The sequence below is a fragment of the Protopterus annectens genome, chromosome 6.part0 (genome assembly GCF_019279795.1).
Source record: "Protopterus annectens isolate FY-2018-M chromosome 6.part0, PAN1.0, whole genome shotgun sequence".
Classification (NCBI taxonomy): domain Eukaryota; kingdom Metazoa; phylum Chordata; order Ceratodontiformes; family Protopteridae; genus Protopterus; species Protopterus annectens.
The window spans coordinates 1,891,631,677-1,891,656,478 of NC_056737.1; the positions used below are offsets into that span (position 1 = coordinate 1,891,631,677).

At 39.0% G+C, this 24,802-nt stretch overlaps 1 protein-coding gene across 1 annotated transcript in view; it reads right to left on the reverse strand.

Annotated features, from left to right (window-relative positions):
• The window catches only part of WNT6 (Wnt family member 6), a 1,614,901-nt gene that overhangs the window by 648,106 nt on the left and 941,993 nt on the right, over positions 1-24,802 (reverse strand). Inside the window, exon 3 of the mRNA XM_044075215.1 lies at positions 23,234-23,538. Coding sequence (XP_043931150.1) covers positions 23,234-23,538 — 305 coding nt within the window. The remainder of the gene's footprint in view (positions 1-23,233; positions 23,539-24,802) is intronic.

Genomic DNA, 24,802 nt, shown 5'->3' on the forward strand with positions numbered 1-24,802 from the left:
CAAAGGCCAGTTTCGAAAGAAAAATTGTCCTAGACACTAAAGATAATCACAAGGCCTTCTTTAGTTATGTCAGGAACATGGGCGGAAACTCCATGATATGCTCTGAATTGTTGCATAATGGTACAAAATATACCGAACCTACAGACATAGCCAACATCTTGGCAGACAGATTCAGCGCAAATCCCCCCTTTCTTCCCCCCCAAAGGAGCAAATGTCTATCCCAACTGAATGTAACCTCCCTGACATCACAGATGCACAGGTGAAAGCTGCCCTCTCCAAAGCAAAAAACACAGCATCTATGGGCCCGGACGGTGTCCCAGGCTGTGTCTTACACGAGCTCCAAGAAGAACTGAACCCTCACATTAAGTCATTGTTCAAACTTAGCCTTACCACAGGATGTGTACCCAAAGAATGGCGTACAGCTACAGTGGTCCCACTCCACAAAGGTGGTGCCACAACGGACCCCGGAAACTATCGCCCCATAAGCCTGACTAGTCTGGTCTGTAAAGCTATGGAGCGTATTATCATGGAACTCATAAACAAAGACATTGGGAGCCTCCAGACACTGAACCCTACTCAATTCGGCTTTGTTAAGGGCAGATCTTGCCTCTTAAACCTAGTTGATTTCTTTGAAACAGTTACCAAAGCCATAGATGAGGGCAAGGTAGTCCACATAGCCTACCTGGACCTCGCAAAAGCCTTTGACACAATACCCCACTCGGGCATCATAAATAAGCTTACCAGCTTAAATATCAACCCCTATATCACAAGATGGGTTGCAAACTGGCTCAAAGATAGAACTCACATGGTCAGTATCACAGGTGCCATGTTCGAATCCAAACCAGTTACAAGTGGCGTCCCACAGGGCTCAGTTCTGGGACCTCTCTTGTTCAGTATATACTTCTCTGAGGTTCAGGCTAACATGGGGGGATTATGGCTGACAAAGTTCGCAGATGACTGCAAACTGGGGGCCATAATCGAATCTCCATCTGACACAAGCATCCTCCAAAAGGGTCTCACAGAGATGGATGCTTGGTGCCAGAGCCACAGCCTCAAGCTAAATGCTAAAAAGTGCATAGTCATCCCCTTTGGGAAAAACAAGGTGCCCACAAATTACCACATAGGTGGTAATCCATTAAGTACGGAAGAAGTAATTAGAGATTTGGGGACCAACGTAGATAGTAATCTCTCCTTTGATAATCACGTTGCCAAAGTGGTTAGAAAGACCTTCTATATAGCCCACCTTATCACAAAAGGGTTCACATCTAGATCAAGAGAGGTCATTGTGTCCCTCTACTCATCACTCACCAGGCCCATAATTGAATAAAATGCCCCTTTTGGGATGTACCTTACCCGACACCTGCAGCAACTGGAGAGACGCCAAAAGTACCTCACCAAGAGGATCATGGGCTACAAACAGATGTCCTATGCAGCTCAACTAAAGAAACTCCAGCTCTACTCAGCTGCTTACCGCCTACTCAGAGGCGATCTATGCCTGACGTACAAAGCCATGTCAAACCCAAAATTAATGGACATGCTCCACCTCAAAAAATCCAAGTCCCTTAGAGCTACACGCTCCAGGGACCTAAACCTCAGCACAAAAATAAATACGACATGCTGGAGGGACAGATTCATTTCCCAGAGGCTCCCCTCACTCTGGAATAGATTCCCATTTCATGTTAGACATAGCCCCTCACTGACCCTCTTCAAGCGAAATCTGGACGCGTGGATGGGAAATCGTAAATTCACCCCTGGGATCTCTTCTGTGTCCCTGCTAGACAGAAGCACAGTAAACTAATCTTAAAAGGGTATCTTCTGTGACCTACTTTACAGAGACACAGTTGGCTAATCTAATAGGGAGGCGGAAGCCAAATACACTCTGGCTAGGCTTATAAATGCCCTAGGGCAGATAGCCTAGTATCTACATATGAACCTATATATATATATATATATATATATATATATATATATATATATATATATACACACACACATATATTCATTTTTAACCCTGTGTCAACTATGTATCAGTTCTTTTTTTCAGATTGTATCTGTGAAATACACATGGCTAAATAACCTGCACAAAATCACATTTTGCAAATGAATGGTTAAGGAATCATAACTGGTATTAAAAGAAAAAAGCTTATTGACAGCACATTACATTAGTTTTTTATGATGGGAATAGAAACCACATGAGCTCCTATACTATTAATTATGTTATTGTTAATACCTATTTACATAGTCACTGCAACAACTGCTAAATTATGTCAAAATGTCATATGTGACATGGAAATACACCATCTACCTGCAGGACTCAGGTGAAAAAAAAGCCAGTTGCCTATAAGCTGAAAAAAAAGACTGAAAACACAGAAGAGGAGTAAATTTCAAATATCGTTCTTCTCATTAAACTACTTCTTGCAGGAGGGGATCCCTATTCACTCCCCCCCCCCATGTGGAGGGCAAGCTTCTTACATCCCCTGAACTTACCAACTCTAAGATTACCATACCTTGGAGAAAAGGGAGTATTCTAAGAAATGACATCCTGGACTTGACACATGTAAGTCTGATCTTTTGACCATTCATTCTCTGTGTTTTAGGCTTGCTGTAATGAGTCCTGACATTTCAAATGGTCACCGTACTGTACTGTAGAGTGTGCTTCTTAGGCAGGAATGAGTTATTTGCATTTTCAAATGCCCTACTTAAGGCAGAAGAGCCTATATACAGTGGCAATGGAGGACATCAGTTTTTAATGGCCACATGGCTGCAGCACTTATAATTTTGCCCTAAGTGTGTTATCACCCACTAATGTTATTCCTCTGTTTAATAATCTTCTAATGAACTCTCTTTAGCTTACTCTCCATCCGGATTACAATGCCACCATGTTTGATTGTTTGTATAGCAGTGCAGAAAGACTTCGAGAAGCTTTCAACTTTGCGAACAATATTTTCATTTCAATGAGCATTCTACATTGCAGGAGCAAGTCTTGTTCAGCTGCACAGAGCTGTATGAATGGTCTCAGTTCTCACTGTAGCAAATGCAAACTCTGCTACTAAGCATACTGAAAATAATTTTTGGTTGCACACCCCAGTGAAAAAAAAATGCATATCATATGTGCAACAATAAAAATATTCTAACATTATACAGGTTTGTCTTAGGACAGGATGTTTCTTTTACACTGTGAATCCTGCTGAATTAGTGGATAATGTATTCCATGGCGGCATGCTGCAACATGGCATTGGTGATGGCTCTTTCATTTCCATATAATTTTGGTTTTAACTCTTATTACTGAGGTGTTATTGCAGGGACTAGTTGTTTCTATTTTCTGAGGAAAGTATTAATATAACTCTTAGTGACAGAGAAAGTAGCAGCAGATTTGTTTTGTTTTCTTTTTCCTGATGGTTAATACAGCCTCATTCATATTAGTCAGTCTTGATTTTAGTAGGATCTCCTTGTACAGTAATGTACATCTTTGGAAATATAACTCTCCAGTAGGGTCTTGTTATATGCATTTGCTCATTTTTAAGTGTGACTCTGCACAAGGAACACTAGATCCAAACAGCTTAAAATGACACAGCAGTTTTCTCCATTACTGTAGTGCACAAGAATGAATCACTGACTGCAACCCAGAGGACCCATGTACAATTTGCAGAATGGATGTTGGAGGAGACATGTTGGGACAGGTGTGAGTAAGGTGCCATTGGTGGCTGACCCATTCCTGTGGGAGGATACTGTCTCTGGCTCACCACTTGTCTGACATCTCGACAGAGCACTGGGTGTTGCAACCCAACCACAGGGAACAGGGCTGAGGAGGACATGCTGCAAGAGATGCATCTCACTACCTGAAAAAGATGTGCATGAAAGTACACATGTTTTCTGAATTGGTAGTACATGATGGAGCTCCAGAGAGCTAGTTTTGGGGGTAGGAGCTTCAGAGGCGCTGCGGAGAGGAATCCACTCACTGTGTCAGACTGGCCTTCTCTTTTTGGCTGAAAGCCAACTTTTTGAAGGAGTAGTGGTGGGCTGATCAGACCCTCCATCTAGGAGTTGAATGCACTGTTGGGCTCCCATCCATAATTGAAATGTGCCTATCTGTTGTCCAAGAGAAGAATTAATGGATTATTTGGCAAAAGAAGGCCAGCCATTTGGGAAGATCTAGCTTTAAAACAGCTTTCACTGCAACCAGATCAAAATATTACATTAATTCTTAAAACTGAAACAACACTGCCCTACCTAGTAATACTGTGAAGTGAACAGATAAACTGCCGCAGGCATTATATAAACTAATTAATTTCTGATGCACCTGAGAACACAACTGAACACTTAATTACTGACTTAATTATAAGCTATGCATCAATAGATAAAGGTAAGCCTCAATCAACCTTTGCACTTCTTAAAAATCCTTTACAGTGAATATCAAAAACATGATTTTTGTTTTTGCTCATATTATTTGACCAAAAAATTAGCAGCCTACAGATGTAGCTTACTGAAATCAGGCAACAGCAATACTAGGACTACTGCTCGTTGAAAACAGAACATTACCATCAGTGTGTACCAAAAACTGTGGTTTTATTTTTAAACTATCAGCATAGTCGTAGAATCTAAAAGAAACATAAAGGCCCCTGAAGTAAGACATGAAGAACGTGCTGATTTGCAGAATATTTACTCAGGAACAACTGATCCATTTAAGACAAAACACAACCTGCCTGACAGATACAAACTACACCACTGTAAAGCATCATAGGCTAAAGTCAGTATCTGTAAGCAAGAAATCATGTCACTACGGCTCCCGATTAAAAAGTTTTGGACGTATCAACAAAAAGCAATACTTTTCAGGTGCATGAAAATGTGTAGATGTAGTATGTAGTCAAGTGTTATAAATTTAGCTGAATGTGTTGAATTTAATATGTGGAAAAATCTAGATTGTTATGTTTAATGTGATCAATGAGCTGTTCAAACAATCTATTTCTCAGATATTTTTGAAACTGTAGTAACACAAGTGGTCTATAATTAGGCAAACTTTTTCTGTTCCACATATGAATTGCTGGCAGACAAATTGTGTTTTTTTAATCTTAACAAAAAAAAATCAGAATGTAATAATTAAATAAATTTACAATTAGCCACACTAGACAGTTGCATATTTCAGAAGATCGCACAATTAGGTAAAACAAAAAGTCTAGTTTTAACAGTTTTTACAGCATAATAAAGCTAATAAGGAGTAAATTAAGAACAAAAGAAAATCTTTCAAAGCGGTATATGTTTAAATTAACCATATGTTTGAAATTGATAAAGTTTTAAAATATTCGCCCAAAAAAGAAAACATTTCAGTTTGACTTTCAACAGTTTTCCCTTAATTTTTAGAGAAGTAAGGTAAGAAAGTACAGTTGCGTACACTTGCCATAAATGTAGGTGTTCCGGTGTATTCACTGTTGCAGTCATCACATTTGGGTTATCTGCTTGCAGTAGCCCTCAGTTGGCCTGATTATCAAAGTCTTGGGTCCTGCATCGGTTGCTGTCTCATCTTCCATGACGTCACGTAGTCAGGGGTATAAAGCATGCAGCCAACGCCATTACAGCAGTTTTTCTTGCCCCAGATGTCAGGTGCCCCCCTAATAGGAAGCAATGAAATATATACATAAGGTTACACCTCCAACAAAAAAGCAAATACACCAAAAAAGCTTTAATTATAATAAAAAGGAATAGAGGTATAGCAAAAAGAAGTCAGGGGGCTGGAGGGAGGGTAACCAGGACTACAACAGTGAATACACTCAAACATCTACATTTATGGTAAGTGTACACAACTGTACTATGTTCTTCATATTTCACTGTTGCAGTGATCACATTTGGGTAGATTCCCAAAGCTAAGGATGGGAGGAGGAAATTAGATAGCATTAGGACAAGTGATAAGGCCCTGCAAGACTGCAGTGGCAAAGCCAGCTCTGGATTTAGAGAAAACTGGCAAGTGGTAATGCTTGGTGAAGGTATGTACAGAACTCCAGGTAGCAGCTTCTAGGATGTCCCTGGTAGGGATACCTCTGAGAAAGGCTGTAGAAGTAGATGCAGCCCTGGTTGAGTGTTGTCTTATCCCCTGTGGGATAGGTTTTCCATGGTGCTTATAGCAGAAATTAATACAATGGCCTATCCATTAAGAAATGGTTTGCTTTGAGATGGCCTTCCCCTCTGACCCTGCAGCAAATGCCACCAGCAGCTGTTGAGATTTCCTTAGAGGTTTAGCCCTGTCCAAGTAAAATCTAAGTTGTCTGTGCACATCTAAGGAGTACAGTATATGTTCCCCTTCGTTCTGTGGATTAGAAAAGAAAGTTGGCAAATGAATGGACTGATTAAGAGCCACACTAGATACTACCTTGGGCGTGAAGGAGGGATTGGTCCTGAGGGACACTCTGTCTGCATGAAAGATGATGAAAGACTCCACTGCCATAAGAACCCGTAATTCCAACACCCTTCTAGCTGAAGTGATGGCTAAAAGGAACGCTGTTTTCCAAGAAAGGAATTTCAACTCTGCATTTGCAGCTGGCTCAAAAGGAGGTAGAGTGAGTTTTTCCAATACAAAGTTAAGGTCCCAGGCTGGAGTTGGGGCTCTCCTGGGTGGTCTTAAGTTTTTGGCCTCTCTGAGGAACTGCTTGAGCAGTGGATGATAGAAGAGGGGTGGTTCGGTGTTGTAATGAGATGAAATGGCTGAGGCATGAATTTTGATAGAGGAAAAGGAAAGGCCCTTGTGAAGCATCTCAGTTAAGTATTGAAGAATCTGAGGTAAATTGGGTGCTGCTGTGCCCATCCCCTGATTTTGGTTCCAGAAACAGAATCTTTTCCATTTTTCAGCATAAGATTTTCTAGTACTAGGCTTCCTTGCCTCCAGAATGACATCCAGCACTTGTTTACTGAGGGATGGTAATGGAAAGATCAGGTAATTAGGCAGGTTGCCAGGTTCAGGGTTTAAAGCTGAGGGTGCAGAATCTGGCCCTTCTGCTGGGAGAGCAGGGTAGGGGTCTGAGGCAGGTGCCATGGTGCCAGCAGTGACACACTGCATAAGAGGATGTACCAGTGTTGGCATGGCCAGTCTAGTGCAATCAGTATCATCCTTGGTTTGTCCTGTTTGATCTTTAGTAGTAGCTTGTAGAGGAGAGGCAGAGGAGGAAATGCATAAACTGACAGATTTTTCCAGGTGAAGGACAGGGCATCCACTTTCCAAGCTTGTCTGTGGGGAGTCCTTGTGCATAATTTGTCCAAATGGTAGATCTGTGGGGAGGCAAACGGGTCTATATCTGGGATTCCCCATTTGTTTATCAACATGTTGAATGTCTTTGACTCCAGTTTTCACTCGTGTGGGTCCATGAGATTTCTGCTTAGTTTGTCTGCCAGTGTATTTAGCTTTCCTGGCAGGAACTGAGCCTGTAGATGCACTTGGTAGCTCAAGGCTGTGTTCCACAGAGCCATGGCTAGTCTGCAGAGAGGGAATGAGTGGGATCCCCCCTGCTTGTTTATGTACCACATAACAGTGGTGTTGTCCATCTTTACCATTAATTGTCCTGGACAAATGTGGTCCTTGAAGGCTGTCAGAGCATTCTGTACAGCTAACATTTCTTTTTGCTTGATATGCAGGTGCATTTGACTTGGGTTCCATTTGCCCTGAATGCACTTCCCTGCCAAGTGAGCCCCCATGTATAGTCTGATGCATCTGTTGTTAGGGTTTGGGTGGCAGGTGGTAGAGTGAATGGCAGTCCCTTGTTTTGGTGTCAGGCCTCTGCCCACCAAAGGAACTCTATCTGTAGGCAAGGTATGATAGGAATCATTGCTTCTAGATCCTGAGAATGTTGACACCATAGGCTTTTTAGATACCATTGTAGTTTCCTCATATGCAGTCTTGCATATGCAATTAAGAGAATGCAGGAGGCCATGAACCCCAAGGCTTGCAGTATTTGTCTTGCGGATAGCAGGGTCTTTGTGGCCATTAGTTTGAAGTAGGCTGTCAAATGAACTTGTTTCTCTGGCATGAGGAAAGTCATCTGGGAAGTTGTGTTCAAGCTTGCTCGCAGGAATACAATTTGTTGGCAGGGTACAAGATGTGATTTCTTTTTGTTTATGGTGTACCCCAGAGAAGTTAGCACTTTTTGTACAAACACCAGATGATTCAATAGTATGTCCTGGCTTTCTGCCTGAATTAGACAATCATCCAGGTATGGGTAAATTTGAATATTTCTTTGCCTGCAAAATGCAATGACTGGAGCTAGGCACTTTGTGAATACCCTGGGTGCAGTAGATAAGCAAAAGGGCAGTGCAGAGAACTGATAGTGCATGAAGCCTGCTTTGAAGCATAGGTATCTTCTGCAAGATTACCTGATTGGGATGTGCAGATAGGCTTCCTTTAAATCCAGTGTTGTCAACCAGGCATCCTTGTCTAGCATAGGAAACAATTGGTGAAGAGTTAGCATCTTGAATTTTGGGATCACCATAAAAGTGTTTAGGATAGAGAGGTCCAGGATAGGATGGCAGGAGTTGTCTTTTCTGGGCACCAGGAAAAGTCTTGAGTAGAAACCTTGTCCCTTTTCCTCTTCTAGGACAGTATGAATAGCCTTTATACTTAAGAGAGAGAGAACTTGCTTTTGAGCCTCTGCCCACTGATTTGGGGGTAGATCTGGCCAACCGTTTGGGGTTGGTAAAGTGTGGAAGTGGAATCTGCATCCCTGGGAAGCTATATTTAAAACCCATTTCTCCTGGGTAATGAGTTCTCAGTTTTCTGCCTGCAGAGCAATCTTTCCCTGTAAAGGAGCAGTCAGTTGAGAAGGGCCTGGAAGTTTTAAAGTTAAGTCATTGAGACAGTTTATCAAAGGGGGGAGTCTTACTACTCCCTGCTTTGGAAGTGGGAGCCCCCCACTGCTTAGTCCTGTGTGTACCTTGGGACTGAAGCCTGGGTGTCCTGCTGGTTCTGGGTTTGGACTGAGAAGGCCTGGAAGAGGCAGAAAAGAACCAATTCTTTGAGGGCCAATGCCTACTAAATCCTGGAGGCTGTACTTGCAGGAAATCTTTAACAGTTTGCATAGATTTAGCTTTTTCCTCCATCTTTTTAAGTACTTCTTCTGCTTTATTGCCAAACAGGTGGTCCTGGTTTAAGGGAGCATCCAGCAATTTAGCTTTAACATGATCTGGCAAAGATTGATCCTTAAGCCAAGCATGCCTTCTAAGTACAGACCCTGTGACAGCAGCCCTGCAAGATGCATATAGTGAATCAAAACCACATTGCAAAGTATGTTTTCTAACTTGTTCAGCAGAATGCATTAAATCCTGTAAATCTTTATTTTCAGCACAGTCAGGAATCAACATCATTTTCTGTTTAAGCAATCCAATAATATGCTGCTGATACTTTAACATATGAAACTGGCAGTTTAAGGCCCTAATGGCCAAGATTGCAGAAGTGTATAACTACTTACCCCATCTATCCAGCGCCCTGGAATCTCTATTGGGGGGGGTAGGATTTTTAGCAGTAGTAGCCTTAATGCCCTTGGGTCCCTGTGAAATGGTGTCAGGATCCGCAGTAGGATTTTTAAAGAAGTACTTGTGAGAGTCAGGAACCCTGTAATATCTATCTGGTTTTCTGAGAGAAGGAGGTAAGGAGTCAGGGGCCAAGCTAGATACTGAAAAGGCATCATCAACAATGTCTAGTACAGGGGGGATAGCTAAAGGCCTGTGCTGGGGCAGGAGTAAGAAATCCGTAAGCCTCTTTTTAGAATCAGAGTAATCCTGGCTTTCCCAGTGAAAATTCTCCCTAAGAGTTTGCAAGGTTTCACCAAAAGAGAAATCCTCTGGAGGGGAAGCAGAGGGAATAGAGTCCTCTGCATCAGAAACCTCATAGGTAGATAAGAGTAAATCCTGGTCATCAGAGGAAACAGAAATTTTAGAATCCTGATCAGAAGTATCATAAGCAAATTCAGTCCTAGGTCTCTTAGAGGGGGAAGGTTGGCTTCCCCTGATTAAAGTAATAAGGTCTTCAGCCATTCTTATCATTTGTTATTTAGGCATAGAGGCCTGACCATGCCATCTGGGCATCAGTTTTCTAGGCATGGATCGAGTTTTAGGCCTTAAAGAAGATGGTGTTGGTTTAATATGCAAGTCAGTAGGCCTGAATATACCCACAGAAGCCAGTGCTTGCACAGCGGCTCCGGATCCAACCAAGGTAGAGACATCCGCAGGTTCCACAGTTGAAGCATCTTGCGGCATACCGAACTCCAAATGGGTCTCAGTAGAGGCCTGCGAATTTGAAGTAGCGGGTATCTGGGGCTGTGAAAGTGCCTCACTGAGTACCGGCGAACTGGCGATTAGCTTAGGAGAAGTGCCGTCAGCAGCTTTGGACCTAGGTGGTCTGTCTCTGTCTTTATCTTTGAATTTTTTCGGAATGTCGGTAGTCGGGTGGCTTACCGAAGCCATATCTGGATAATTGAACCAAGTACCAAAATATTTAGAAGCGTAAATATACTGACGACAAATAGTTCTTTGTTTAAATAAGGTACAAAACTGACAATGAGGTACATTGTGGTCAGGGCCTAGGCAAGGAATATAAGTATGAATGAAAATCTTTATGAGGTATTTGCTTTCCACAAGAAATACAATTATTGACTTTTACTGACATCGGTTTAGAGCAAGAAAAAATTTCCCCAAAGGGGTATTTAGTTTAATTGAAGATTTCAGCTCTGAAATGAAAATTTCAGGAGTCGACCGACCAGCACTTGCAAACTGCTTCTGCTTCAGGCACCGCATGGCAAGAAAGACTGATGTATTGATGTCGGCTGCATGCTTTATACCCCTGACTACCTGACATCATGGAAGATGAGACAGCAACTGACGCAGGACCCAAGACTTTGATAATCAGGCTGACTGAGGGCTACTGCAAGCAAATAACTCAAATGTGATTACTATGACAGTGAAACATGAAAAACATATGTAAGTTTGTTGAATGATCCCTTTATAGATTCACAGAATCTTTTAGTATTACCTTGGGGCTCAAGAAATTGAGATCCATGGTTGTTTTACTGAAAGCATTTTACTCTATGATCATTATGTAGGTGCTTAGGGATAGTCCATTTTTCTGACTTGTCATGAAGAAAGCTACGGATTATTTGGCATAATGGGGTTTCATAAGAAGTGACAGAAGATGTTAAGGAATGGAAAGGATGCGTTAGATCTTACTGACATATGGTATGAAAAGTGGGGTGACAGGAAGCAAGTCACATTTTCTAAGGCTGGAAGTAAACAGGCAAGTTGAATGGATGGGAATTGGTGAAGCTGTTAACAGTTGGGGTAATAGAGTATTTAGATATACTGGGACAAAGTATTTATGGCCATGCAGTTGTGCTGATCTTGTGATAAAAAGAGAGAGAGTGCCATATGGATACTGCTGATTGAATTCAGGAAAGTGGAATTGGGTGGGATCAATGTGGTGTAGAAAACAGGTGGTAGGATCAATGTGGGGAAACAAGTAGGTTGCCATGGAAAGTATAGCAGGGAAAAGAGGATAACAGAGAAGTGAAAATCAGGAAATATGGATGAATAGGAAATACCTGGAGGAATCACTGATGGAGGAAGGAATAGAATAGGACAAGCAATAGATAATGAACAAAGGAGGAAATGGAAGCTAAGTTATTAACGTGGAATATAAAGGAACAGACAAAACTGACATGGGATACCTAAAATTTAGGCAAGAAGATAGAAATATTTAGGGACTTTTATAGAACCTTATATAAGAGGCTTAAAATGAAAATACATACATAAATATAGATAGATAGACATAGATATATGATTGTATCAGAAAATATTGCATGCTTAAAAGAGCTAACATAAACCAGTCAATCATTTTAGAGTGAATTTAAAATGACTGAAAACAGGAGAAACTAAAAAGAACTGTTTTGCAGGTAAGCCTCCCTGAAACCCCAACCCCCACCCAGACACACTCATTGCAAATTATATATATCAACTACAACATAGCACAGCAGTGGGGAACAGCAAGTTCCCCTACGCAAATGCAACATACTCTCATTCAAAAGGCTGCCAGCAAAACCACCATTAAAAAGAATGTTCACAAAAGCATTAGTTCATAAGAGTGTTCACTCTTCTCGAATGAAACCAGATCTATGTATCTATAGGTGTAGCAGATTTGGTTGTAGCATGCATTTATCGCATGTTATGATTTTTTGGTAAATGTTGTCAGTGGTTACAGTGGTCAAATTACATTATAGTCAAATTGCAGAAGTTTTGACTATAATATAATTTCAGGAGTTATCCTCTTTCTCTCTGGTTCCACAACCATGAAAACATGAAGTTAGTATATTTAATTTCTGGGAGTTTGGGGGAAGAAACATTTTTTAGGGGGCGGGGAGGGGACTCCAACATGCAAAAGGATTTTTTTAAGTAGTCACAAATTTAAGCCACTGGTTTACATTTGTGATCACTGTAATTTAGAGGTTTTTTTTTTTTTTTTGTTAAATGTTGGACATCACTGACCAACTTTAAAAATATGCAAGTCTGTCTGTGTATTTATTTATTTATTAATTAGTAGGGTGAGGTATCAGTTTTGGATCAGGAGGTATGTAATGATCAACAGGAAAAGTTAGGGGTTGTGGAGATAGTAACAACAGCGAAATCTCTGAAAGATTGGAAGGCTGGATGACTAAATGGATTTTCTATGGACTGTTGTCATACTGCCAGTGTATACATGGTACAGGGGGTGATTGGTTGTTGTTTCTTTCGGCTTTTCCCAGTTAGGGGTCGCCACAGCGGAACTCCGGTCCGCTAATGATTGGCAGTAGATTTTTACGTGCCAAGTTGCCAGCCCTGACGCACAACCTTCAACGAAGGTACGCCCATTCACGCATGTCTCCACACAGAAGACGCTCTGGCTGAGAATCGAACAGGACAACGTCTTACTGTGAGGCGACAACACTACCGCAGCACCACCACCGCAGGGTATCAAAGTAAATAAGGAATTAACTCATTCACTCCAATGGAGCTCAGGGAGTTTGCACTGTAAATTTCCAATGGTGGAGCCTAAGCCTTTTGACAGAAGCAAATTATGTCTGCACATTTCAAACAAATGTTCATATCTCTGGAGCCACAGGAATTATGAAAGTATAAATACAAACTCTTCAGCACAAACTATTTTTAAAGTGGTAGTATTCTTTAGGTTCTAGGTCTTAAACCAATTTTTATAAGTAAAAGTAAACACAGTAGCTATTACATTTGTAATATTTTATAAACAACCTACAATATCTCAGCAACTACTCAAGTTGCACACATACTGTCAGTAGCATTTTATTCATCTAGCTGAGAACTTTCGTACACAAGGCTAAGGAGTGCTGTGTTACCTAGTTGTAGAGATATTTAGAAAAATGTGAAAATTCTATCTATATAAATTAATATTATAAAATCAACAGTTAATACCCATTTACCAGCACTAGATAGCGATTATTTATTAATGTAGTTGAGTTTGCCATTATGTAAACTTTAAGATAAAATATTTTAAAACCTTGTATATAGCATGGTTTTGGAATTATTGATGCAAATATGAACAAGCAAATTTGACACCTAGAGGCGTCAGTAGGAGTTGATTGCAGATGCACCTGGAGGCTTCACTCGGATGTCATGAGTTTTAATATCCAAGGTAAGAAAATAAATATCAGTATCATTTGTACGATCATGTAGCATATAAAAAAATTAGTATCTTTGATAGAACTTTTAAACAGTCACTAAAAATAGCTTTAAGATTTTTCCTAAATAAATAGATATGAACTCTAACCCATACTCCTCCTGAAACTACAGGCCAAAGGTGGTTGTGTCAAATTTTTATGTAATTTCAGCAGCACATACAGTATAGGAATTTGGTAAGGTAGATAATTGGTTAATATGGGCAGGGTAGGAGGCACATAGGAAGCAGTGGAGTCTTGGTTCACTTGGGAAGATAGAATGGAATACAAGCAATAAGATTGAAACTGCTAATTGGAAATGTGAAACCTGAAGGACATGTTCAGTTAAATTAATATATCAAAAGCAAACAGCAATATGAGAGTGCAGTCAGTGTCACTGAAAACAGAAAAAGGTTAACAAAGCATCAGTTTGTAAATACAATAGTATTAGGGACAAACGAATAAGTTATAAACAAAGTGGATAATCATCATAGACTTCATAAGGAAATTCTGTGGAACAACAGATTTTTATCTGCAGTTTCACCGCACATTTGGAAACAAGCATTAACTATTACCAATTCTATGTGACCTTGGAAGTCTTGTCGATGGAGCTTTCAGTGGGTGACCAAATGAACTGAGACCTTATGAGAGATTTTCTTATTTGACACAGGGACCTTGAGGCATATTGTAATACAGTGCTGTGCTGTTAATTGGTAAGCAAGGGAAAATAACTAAAAACTGAAGCTTATAAATCAGTAAGGACAACAGGATAGTGACTCATTCTGTGAATGAAAGACAGAAGGCTTAAGAAAAGTGGTAGAATATTCTATCAGTTAGAAATATAAATCTCTAAGCAAGTAATAATGCCCACTAGGGTGTTTGTTAACGTGTAATTAATGCCCAACCAGGGGTGTTATGAGGATTACATCCAAAATATTACATTTAAAAAAATAACCAGGTATTTTTTTTTTTTGGTCACTACTTCCTACCTCATTTGGTTGGCAGTCATTGAAGATTGAAATTACTAAATAATGACATACGTTTGAGCTTCAGACTTTTATTTCCTTCAGAAATGTCATGCTAATATAAATCCTTTACTTGAGCAACTTTGTAATTTTATTAGACCAATAATTAAAATCTGCTTCTATTTTGGAGGCTTTGCTCCTCCTTTATTTTAGGCTTTTTCCAGATTTCCTCAGCTGAAAGGTCCAGAGGTATTCAAACCTCGTTACTGCTGCTGCTGCTACTAGTCATCTCACTTACTCACACACACGCGTGCGCACACACACACACACACACACACACACACACACACACACACACACACACACATCTCCGCTTCAGCAAAATGCATACTAACCAAAACCCTGTTATTTTAGCAACTTTCTAAGTTTATAAGAGCAATATTTAAAATCTGTCCCTATTTCTAGCTCTTTGTTTCCTCATTATTTGTAGCTCTGTCCAGATTTCCTGTGCCGAGAGGTATGGTCGAGAGGTATCCAGAGCTATTATCAGGGATCGCTCGATTTCTCTCACACTTCATGTTCTTTCTCTCTCTCTCTCTCTCTCTCTTTCTCTCACACACACTCTCTCTTCAGCTTTCATGCACACATTCACTCACACAAGACAACAACATAAACACACACTTTTTTGGGATTCATTTATTTTCAATCATCTCTCGCTTACTTTCAGACACAAATACACTCACGCACACACGCACACACTTTTTTACACTCGCTAAACAGCAGAAGTGCTGCTTAGCGAGTGTAAAATTTTATTTATTTATTTTATTTATTTATATTTGTTGACAGGGACTGTCCAACTGGACGTAGATCCATTTTCAGTGGAGGCCCGGGGAGAAAATCTCCACAGTTAAAATAAACAGACAGTAGTTACATTGGATTGCATAGCGATTAACAATTTACATAGCAATTACTTACAACATATTTACAGATGAAGAACATAGTACATCAGTAGACAACTGATAGTTGTAGATAGTAGCTCAACTGATCTCTCTCTATCACACTCATACACACATACACTCTCACACACAGACATAAACACATACACACACATTTTTTTTTTATTTTACTTTATTTTGTTTTACATTTTATACTTGCTAAACAGCAGAAGACCTGCTTAGTGAGCATAAAATAATGCCCGAACTCCATGGCAGCTTGATATACTGCCATGAAGCGGTAGACTCATTTTTCAGTGGGCATTACTTGTACATTAATACCTGTTGGAGAACACTCATTCTCCAAACAGGGTACTGACGTGCAGTAAGCCAATTCTCTAAATCATTTTATAGTTGACTATAGAATTCTAACTGAAAAGTATAAAAAAATACAGTGTAATATTATTTCACATTTTCCTTCAATATTCCTATCCAGAAATATTATGTCAGATGTCTTTCTTTTAAATGGTATTGATGTTGTTTTTCATGCTGTAATAGCAAAGAACAAATTATAGGAGGCACTCTACCAGCTTCTGACTAGGTAGATGGCACAAAAAAACTATTTCAGGTTGCAAGGTAAAGACAGAAAGATAAAGAAGATAGTCAGATACCATCTACAAGGGATGCCAGCAGCAACCTGCTCACCACTCCGCAGGACATTAAAGACAGATAGAAGGAGTACTTCAACCAGCTTCTGATTGAAGACAAATTCACAGAAGCTGTACTGCCCCAAATACAGTCTACGTTGAAAGAAGAGGAGGAGCCCACCCCAGAAGAAGTAAGAACAGCACTAAGGAAAATGAAGTGGGAAAGCAGTAGGCTTAGATGAGGTCACAGCAGATATGATCAAGATGTTGTGTAAATTATCGGATAAATGACATTTGACTGTGCTTACAGAAATATGGAGAGAAAGGTGTATCTCAGATGACTGGAGAATAAGTATATTAGTGACAATGTTCAAGAACAAAGGGGACAGCCACAACTTTGGACAGTCCAGTGGTATCAAACTCCTGTCACACTGCATGAAAGTTCTGGACAGGGTGACTGATAAACAAATACACAGTAGAAAGTAAGATGGGAGATGAGCAATTCAGATTCAGATCATGATGCATCACAATTAACAAGATGTTTGCAGTAAAGCAGGTAGTTGTGAGGAAGATAGAAATGAGGAAAGAGTTTAACTGGGCATTCTTAGTCATGGAAGAAACATATGGGAAGGTCTCCAGAAAGCTGAATTGGGTAGTCCTTAAGTAGTTTGAAGTCCCAGAAGCATTGATAGAATTAGTACAGGCTACATACAAGAACCCAATGACTCAAGTGCAAACCCTGTTCAGTCTTACAGAGTGTTTTACAGTCACAGTAGGGGTGCAATCAGCAAATAGTTCTGAGTCCACTGCTGTTCATACTGATGATGGACTACATTAGCAAACAGATCAGAGGGGACAGATCAGCAAAGGTATGCAGATGATTTGGCATTACATGCAGATGCTGAGCAAGAACTTCAGCAAAGGATAGGAAATCAAAGATAAAACTTAAGACACATGGGATGAAATTGAGATAGAAGGAAAAACAGTGGAACAGGTTCAAAGCTTCAAGTATCCATCTGGGAGGGATAGTTAAGGAAAATGGAAGTCTGAATGAAGAGGTCAAATCTACAATCAGAAGGGTTGCAGACAACTGTCAGAAAGTGTCAGGGGTAGTGCATGGCAGAAGAATGCTAAAGAAGCTGAAAAAGTAAGGTGCACAAAACAGTGGTGTAACCAGTATTACTGTATGATGCAGAAACCCGGCAGTAAAGGCAGAGCAGTTGAGGAAGTTAGAGGTAATGAAGATGAAGTGCTTGGTATGGGTGGTAGGATGCACACTCTGGGACAGATGAAGGAGTGAGGACATAATAGAGGAAGCCAAAGTAGCTCCAAATGCAGAGAAAGTAAAAGAGAACAGACTACTGTGGTTAGGGCACATGTGCAGAAAAACAGAAGAAAATCTATTAAAGAAGATTTGGGACAGAAGGCAAAAAGGTAAGAGGAAATGAGGGTGTCTAGCAAAGAGGTGGTTAGATTATGTGACAGAACACATGAGAAAGACAAGCATGACTGTCAAAGAAGGTAGGAGAGTGGACTTGAACAGAGAGAGATGGTGGCAGGTAACATGACACCCCAGCCCTATGTAGAAAATGAGAAAAAGGGGGTTGATGATGGTGGTGGGTTCTCACACTGTCTTGCTGCAGATTCAATTATTTCTTTTAGGATGACTATGAAAGTGCTTGGATTTAAGTGTGTTGGCACCTTTGTGTCATGTAGGGTGCATGCAAATGTGAGCAGTTTCCCAATAAATATCTAAAATTCTACCTTCAATGCATATAACTGCAAGAAAAGCCAGATACTTCTGCATGAAAGTTTGGTTTCATGTAAGTCGCAAAACCCATGAATACATATGTGGAGAACTCTGTTACATACCCTGCTATTTACATCTTAACATTATACACCCCAAACAGAACTCTAAGATCTACCCACCAAAATCTAATCTCTATTTATAAACCAAACCATCCCACTGGTCAGCTTCTCCTATCCTTTTCCGTCGCCAAAAAATGGAATTCTCTCCCTCCATCTCTAAGAATTTCTGAGAACTCTGAACACTTCAAAACCCAGCTACATTCTTACCCCTCCCAAAAATGGAAATGCAATTGCACTCCACCTACCTAACCTGCTTAATACATAAATACTTTATAACACACAAAGTTTGTTCTTCCTTACACACTATTGATTAACCCTATGTACTACCTTCATGCTAATGCTACCTTTATACCTCTCTCAGAGGATTTAAACCTCTGTAGTAATTTAACTCATGCTAATATTCATGCATAAAGAACTCATCCATGCTAATGTCATTTCTATATCATTTGCAGATGATTTAAACCTCTGTATTAATTTAACCTTGTACTACTGTTCACAAACACTAAACATGTAAATATGCTTTACATCCTTCTCCAAGCTGCTGTACTTTTGTTTAGTTTTTGCTATTTTGTTTGTAACATTTGCTTAGTTTGTTTCTGTTTCCACTATGTATTGTACTTCATATTATGAACTTGTACTATGTATTATTGGAGCTTTTCTCCCCGGGCCTCCACTGAAAATGGGCTCTTTGAACCCAGTTAACCTCCCCGGTCATCAAGCTGGAAATAAATAAATAAATAAATAAATCATGTTTAATCAGAGGAAAGGCGGTTAACTGCTTTTTTGTGCAAAAATGTAAGGTTCTTCGAAATTTAGAGAAGAGCAACCATTTGAAATGAATCTTCTATAAAAGGTGAGCACACAAGCTACTGATAGTGAACGTGATGTTTCAAACTCATCAAAAACTACACTCACCAGTCCTGCCAGTGATATTACTAAAGCAACATGTTTTTGAAGTAGTTCAATCATGTAGCCCTCATCATCCTTACTGAAAAAATATGCTGACTCCATGTTAGTATAACTAGTAAAAAGAGGGAGGGAACATACTACAATGGGGGAAAAATATTCATGACTCTTTACATTTGATTGGACATTTCTCATTGAGTGATATCACTCTCAACCATCTGATAAACAGTGTGTGAAACAGCAGAATTCAAGCTCTTGGGAGAAATGACTATGTGTGCGTGTGTGCGCGACCGTGCATGCATGTGTGTGTGTGTATGTGTGTGTGTGTGTGTGTGTGTGTGTGTGTGTGTGTGTGTGTGTGTGTGTGTGTGTGTGTCTGCGTGTGTCTGCGTGTGTGCGCAAGTGTTTCTTCTACCTCTGAAACTATAGATTTTTGATTATCTGGCAAAGTGCTGAATCTCTGTCAATTTTCAATAGTTATTATTAGGTCAGTCACCATTTTGTTTAATTTATTTGTTTGTTTGCTTGCTTGTTTCTGCCTAGTTACTTACCGCTCATACTAAACTAATAAAACAATAAACTAAACTAATGCTCCATTACCTATAATTATTAAATTCCTGAGATGGAAAACTGATTTATAGGTTTACCAGTCTCTTTCCTGACCAAGTGCTCTATTTCCTCTAGCTCAAATGAATTCTGGAGGCAACTATAGAAATGTTATTGTAATATTTTTTTTTAAAGTTACCCATTCTATAAACTACAATGTTGGTTTGTAGATGGGTTCCAAATTATAGAACAAAGATCTAAAGAGCATGATTAATTCCATTAGTCAGACAAAAGAACCAGGATTACCTATAAAGATGTACAAGAAGACATCATAAACATTCACCTGTCATTTGGGATTAATCTCTGTGCACTTCATTTGCTATAGTTTTCACGTTATGTAATTTATTTTAACACAAAGACAACATCTACACAGCTCACAATTAAACAGATTTGGGGGCTTCTTTGATGAACTTGTGCTTAAGTAAGCTATAAGTCAAATTTCACAGGGAAATATTGCCATATTGTTAAAGAACAGCTGTATTATATTGGTGCCAAAGCTATGTTATTAAAACAGATTTTTCTTGTTAAAAATCACTAGGAAAAAAGAAAATATGTTTTCTTTGATTTCCCGTGACTCTGGAGTTAGCTACTCAATGTTGTCTGGGTTTGAAGTTACTTAAAGCAACTCATTGAATATCATTAGGGTAACCTACACCACCCACAGATTTTCTGCTTTTGAAAGTATGCTAAGGAACTCAAATTATTGATGCTTATCCACACTGACACAGAAAACTTGGCACTAAATTTACACTCCCATTCCTGTTTTTCTTTTAGTAACCTTCATCCTCTGTTAATCTCTGTTACAGTGTTGAACATCTATGAACATATTTCATTTGCTTTATCTTTCTCTCAAGCCATTTACTTTTAACCTCAGCTTTCAGTACAGCAAGCAGTCAGTAAGGTCCATCTTCAAAGGTTGTTGAAATCCAAGAAAAAAAGGCTAAAAATGACTACAAAACTATTGTAATATTTTTGTATTATATTTAATGAGAACAGCTCTTATTAAATATAATACAGAAATATAACTGTACTATTGCAGTCCCTTTGAGCTGTTTTTTTCTTGGACTTTTTTGGAATTGTATTGGTTTTATGGGCTCAGATTAAAATTCGCTTTGAGCTAGGTACCTTTCTTGAAGTTGTTGCAAGGTTAATGAGTTCCATACCATGATGGCTGAAGGTTGGGGAGGCTTTCACTAATAAAGTAAATTAAATTTAGCTTCTGCAAAAGCAGTGAGTTCAGAGGACTGGAAGAAGGAACCATTCCAATTATCTCTGTGCTGTTCTCGGAGAAGACAGAGTTATATTTTAATTTTTAGAATGTCATTATAAAAATGTATTTTTTAAGAGGTCTTTCTTAAACCATTTTCATCTTGACCCAAACTGGCAGTAAGACAGCAAATGCAAATATTATAACACTTTAGGATGACCAGTCCATCACTGTCTTCTGAAGAAGAAGAAGAAGAAGAAGAAGAAGAAGAAGAAGAAGAAAGCAAACTGCCTGGAGAAAACATCACAAACATAATGAGCAATCTCCATCAAACAGTGATTGGAGAATGGAAATGAACTGTGGTTGTAAGACAGAAGCATAGAATTCAGTCGCAGTCCTACCTTTTTTTTTTTTTTTTTACCAGTTAATCAATGAGCACTGGATAATGTGTAAAATAATGTTAATTAACTGAGACCATGTTTGCCCAAGGAATATCCACTTGTTTCCCGTTACCACCAAGTTTGTATAATCATAGACATCTATGCCGCTAAGCAAAGTGTTTTTTTTTTTTTTTTTTGCAAATAGGTTTAAGCCATTAACATGCATGTAGATAGAGATATAGCTATAAATATCTCAGCAAAGGTAAATTGGACCAGTTCATTTAAGATTTACCTTCTCAGAACATAGAATTATTATGGAATCAGCACTTGTGCAACTCTAAGGTACCTCCATAGCAAGTACCAGCAATGACACCACCATTAAACAGTTCCTTCACCTAAAGTCTGCAATACTGTTGTACGTATAGACTGCACAGAAAGTATAAATGATTAAAAATTTTAATGGCAGATTTCCTTGTTTCATAAAACGCAGATCTTATTTAACTTGAATGGTTATTTTTCATCCCTCGCATTATAATTCACTCAAGCCTATCCTATTTATTTTTGAATTTTGTCCTTAACATATATCCCTCCAAAAGTGCCCTATCATACACCATTCTTTCAGTAATAATAATACTTCAGCTTATCAACTTTCTAGCTATGTATGTTTATTCGCATGTGTCTCCTTTTTTGAAAGGATGTCACACATTTTCACTGTGCAGATCATTTAAGGCCTTTAGGTATTTCCCTTAAATTCACATCTGCTTCCTTTCTTCAAGATTTGTAACTTTTATTATGGTATTTTATTGACAGCATTCACATGTAGTCTGTGCAGCATTTTGATACCTCCTCATTTCTTTTACTAACTTTTATTGCAGTGAAGAAGTCTCAGAAACTGCATGCAATACTCCTATCAGAGTTGCTTAAGAGGATCACAACATTTGTTTATGCTCTTATAGGCTCTTTCTCTGCACTTCAATATTCTCCTTGCCTATGATACGTGTGTCTCTCACTTCTTACTTACCATTAAGTCAGCTGCTGCACACTTTTCATTGGCACTAATGCTGCTATATATATATATATATATATATATATATATATATATATATATATATATACATACTCAGGAAATTGATCAACAGTTGTGCACAGTTCATACAGGGATTAGCAATGTGGCTGTTACACACTTCTCACATTATTATTTAAACATTATATCTAATTTACAAGTTTCATACAAAATATTAAATACAATTTAGGTATCCATTACACATCACCACAATGAAATTCAAAGGCACTGCAAACCATTCCACAGTCAAAGGAAATACTGCATTTTCCTGACATCACTAACTGTAGCAGAATTAAATAAATGTAAATGTAGCTGATGATGAAGAATGGTCATACTGTAATAAATTCTAATACTTTTAATTTTAAAGATGAAGGCAAGTGGAACTGGAAAAAAAAAGTTTCTCAACAAGCCTCATATATCAGGTATCTTATTGTCTCCAACATCAACATTTAAATAAAAAAATGGTAATTCACTTGACTTGCTACTGTGTATTTCCCTATTTCTTTTCCAGTTAAACGTTTACAGCTTCATGTTTACTATTGATGAAGTGTCAAAGAAAACAGTAAATCTTATCTCTCCTTGCTGATGTTGCCTGTAAAAAAAAAATCAAAGACAAATTTTGTCTCTTATTTCCCCTGATAAGTCTGACAGAGATACAATGGTGAAACATAAATTCTTCACAAACTAACACACAAGAATCTGTTTTATATGTGGTTTGCATGTTTCTAATGCTGCTTTATATTTTCTTTTGTAACAATAAGTTCTGGACAGCTGTTTAGTCTTGGAAGAGAATTAAATACGTGACACAGTTTGGTTAACTCTTAAAGAATATGCAGGCAACAACTGCAATAAATGTCAGCAATTAATCCAGAGACTACAGAGGAATAAGACAGATGAAACTGTCTCAGTCAGTCAACAAATAAATAAAGCAAAACAAAAATAAATAAATAACAATAACTTGGAAGTTGCCTACCAAGCGCCCAGCTTCATTGTTATGAAGGTCTATCAGTGTTCTGATATCACTTTTCCCTTTCTTTCTCTTGGCATCCATAAACTGTTTAGATTTCTCATATCCAAATTCCACATCATCTCCACAGCCTCCCCATTCCCAGGCTGAACCATCAGCTCCTCCTCCAAGTGTTGTTGGAACTGGGGGTGCTCGACTTCTTGTTGCCTCACAACCACATTGAAGAAGCTCTCCCATACTACAGGCTTGTGTAACGGCATATGTCACTCCAGCTGATGTTATGGCATACACAAAAGCTGTCTCCCTGATGTCTGCAGAGATGAAAAGAGAAAGTGATATAATACTCTATACAGTTTTAGAGATAATTTTATTTTACATGCAGTATTAAAACAGCTGTTTGTAGAATACATAAATAAAAATGTTTCTTTTTTCTCTTTTATTCCTTGTAATAAATACTGTCTGTATAGTCACAATGTATGATTCCTCATGTAGTTTTATTCAAAGGAATATAGAATATTATCTTTAACAAGAATGGAATAGGTTGCTGTGTTTGATGCCTTATTCTTTGGTAGTGGCTGAAGTATTACTTGGCAACTAGTGCAGAAGTAAGTCAATGACCTGTTAATGAGCTGCTTCCTGTAGTCCATGGTTTCATTCCCTCTACCTCTGAGCACATCAATTAACCAGAGTATTGTGGAAGGTGAGAGGCTGGGCTAGTCTCATCAGGGGTCTTCAGGATCACATGCCTAGTATCTACCTATAATGGGCTCCAGTTCTATAAATGAAATAGTAGCGAAGCTCAGACTGCATCATTTTAATTCTTTACCAGAGAATACAGGAAACTGGGGAATCCTTGGCAATTAATACTCTCTGTTCTCTTAGATGGGATTCATATGGTTGCATGAGGGTATAACCCACAAATTCCAGTCTGTTGCCATTGGTTATGCAAGCCAATTCCCTTGATCTCATTTAAGCAGTGACCTCAGAGCTGATTATGCCCCTGTATCTGGCTTAATGAGAGTTTTATTTACCACGGACAAACTGTAATGTTATAGAACCACCATATTCCACTGTCAGAGCTCTCATACAAAACCTTCCTACACAGTCATTTAGTAGTATGATCAACAGAGGAAGGACATTAGATGGGGATAAAAAGAATAGACAGCGGGCTGATATTATTACTAGAAGGACGAATCTAGTTGAAGTTTGGGAGGCGCTGGAAGTAGGAAGGTAAGTAAAAAGTCAACCCTAGGCTAACAATGAAAAGAGGGTCAGCACAGGAGAGGCAGACACCTAATAACAGGTCATTCATTTACTGTTAGTGTCAAGTACCTTAGAAGGAGGAGACTGAAGTAAACTGATAAACTTTAAAATACATTTACTGTGTTGATGAAGGAAGCAAGAACTGGAGTGTTGAGGCTACAACACTGTCATGCTTGGCAGGGTCAATAGTCCAACAAAATATAGAGAAAGGGACTGAGAGAGAAGTGCAGCTCTCAAGAGGATAACAGGAGTTGGGTTGTGCTATGGCTTGTACATAGGATGGACAGTATCAGAGACATCAGAGTCCACTAT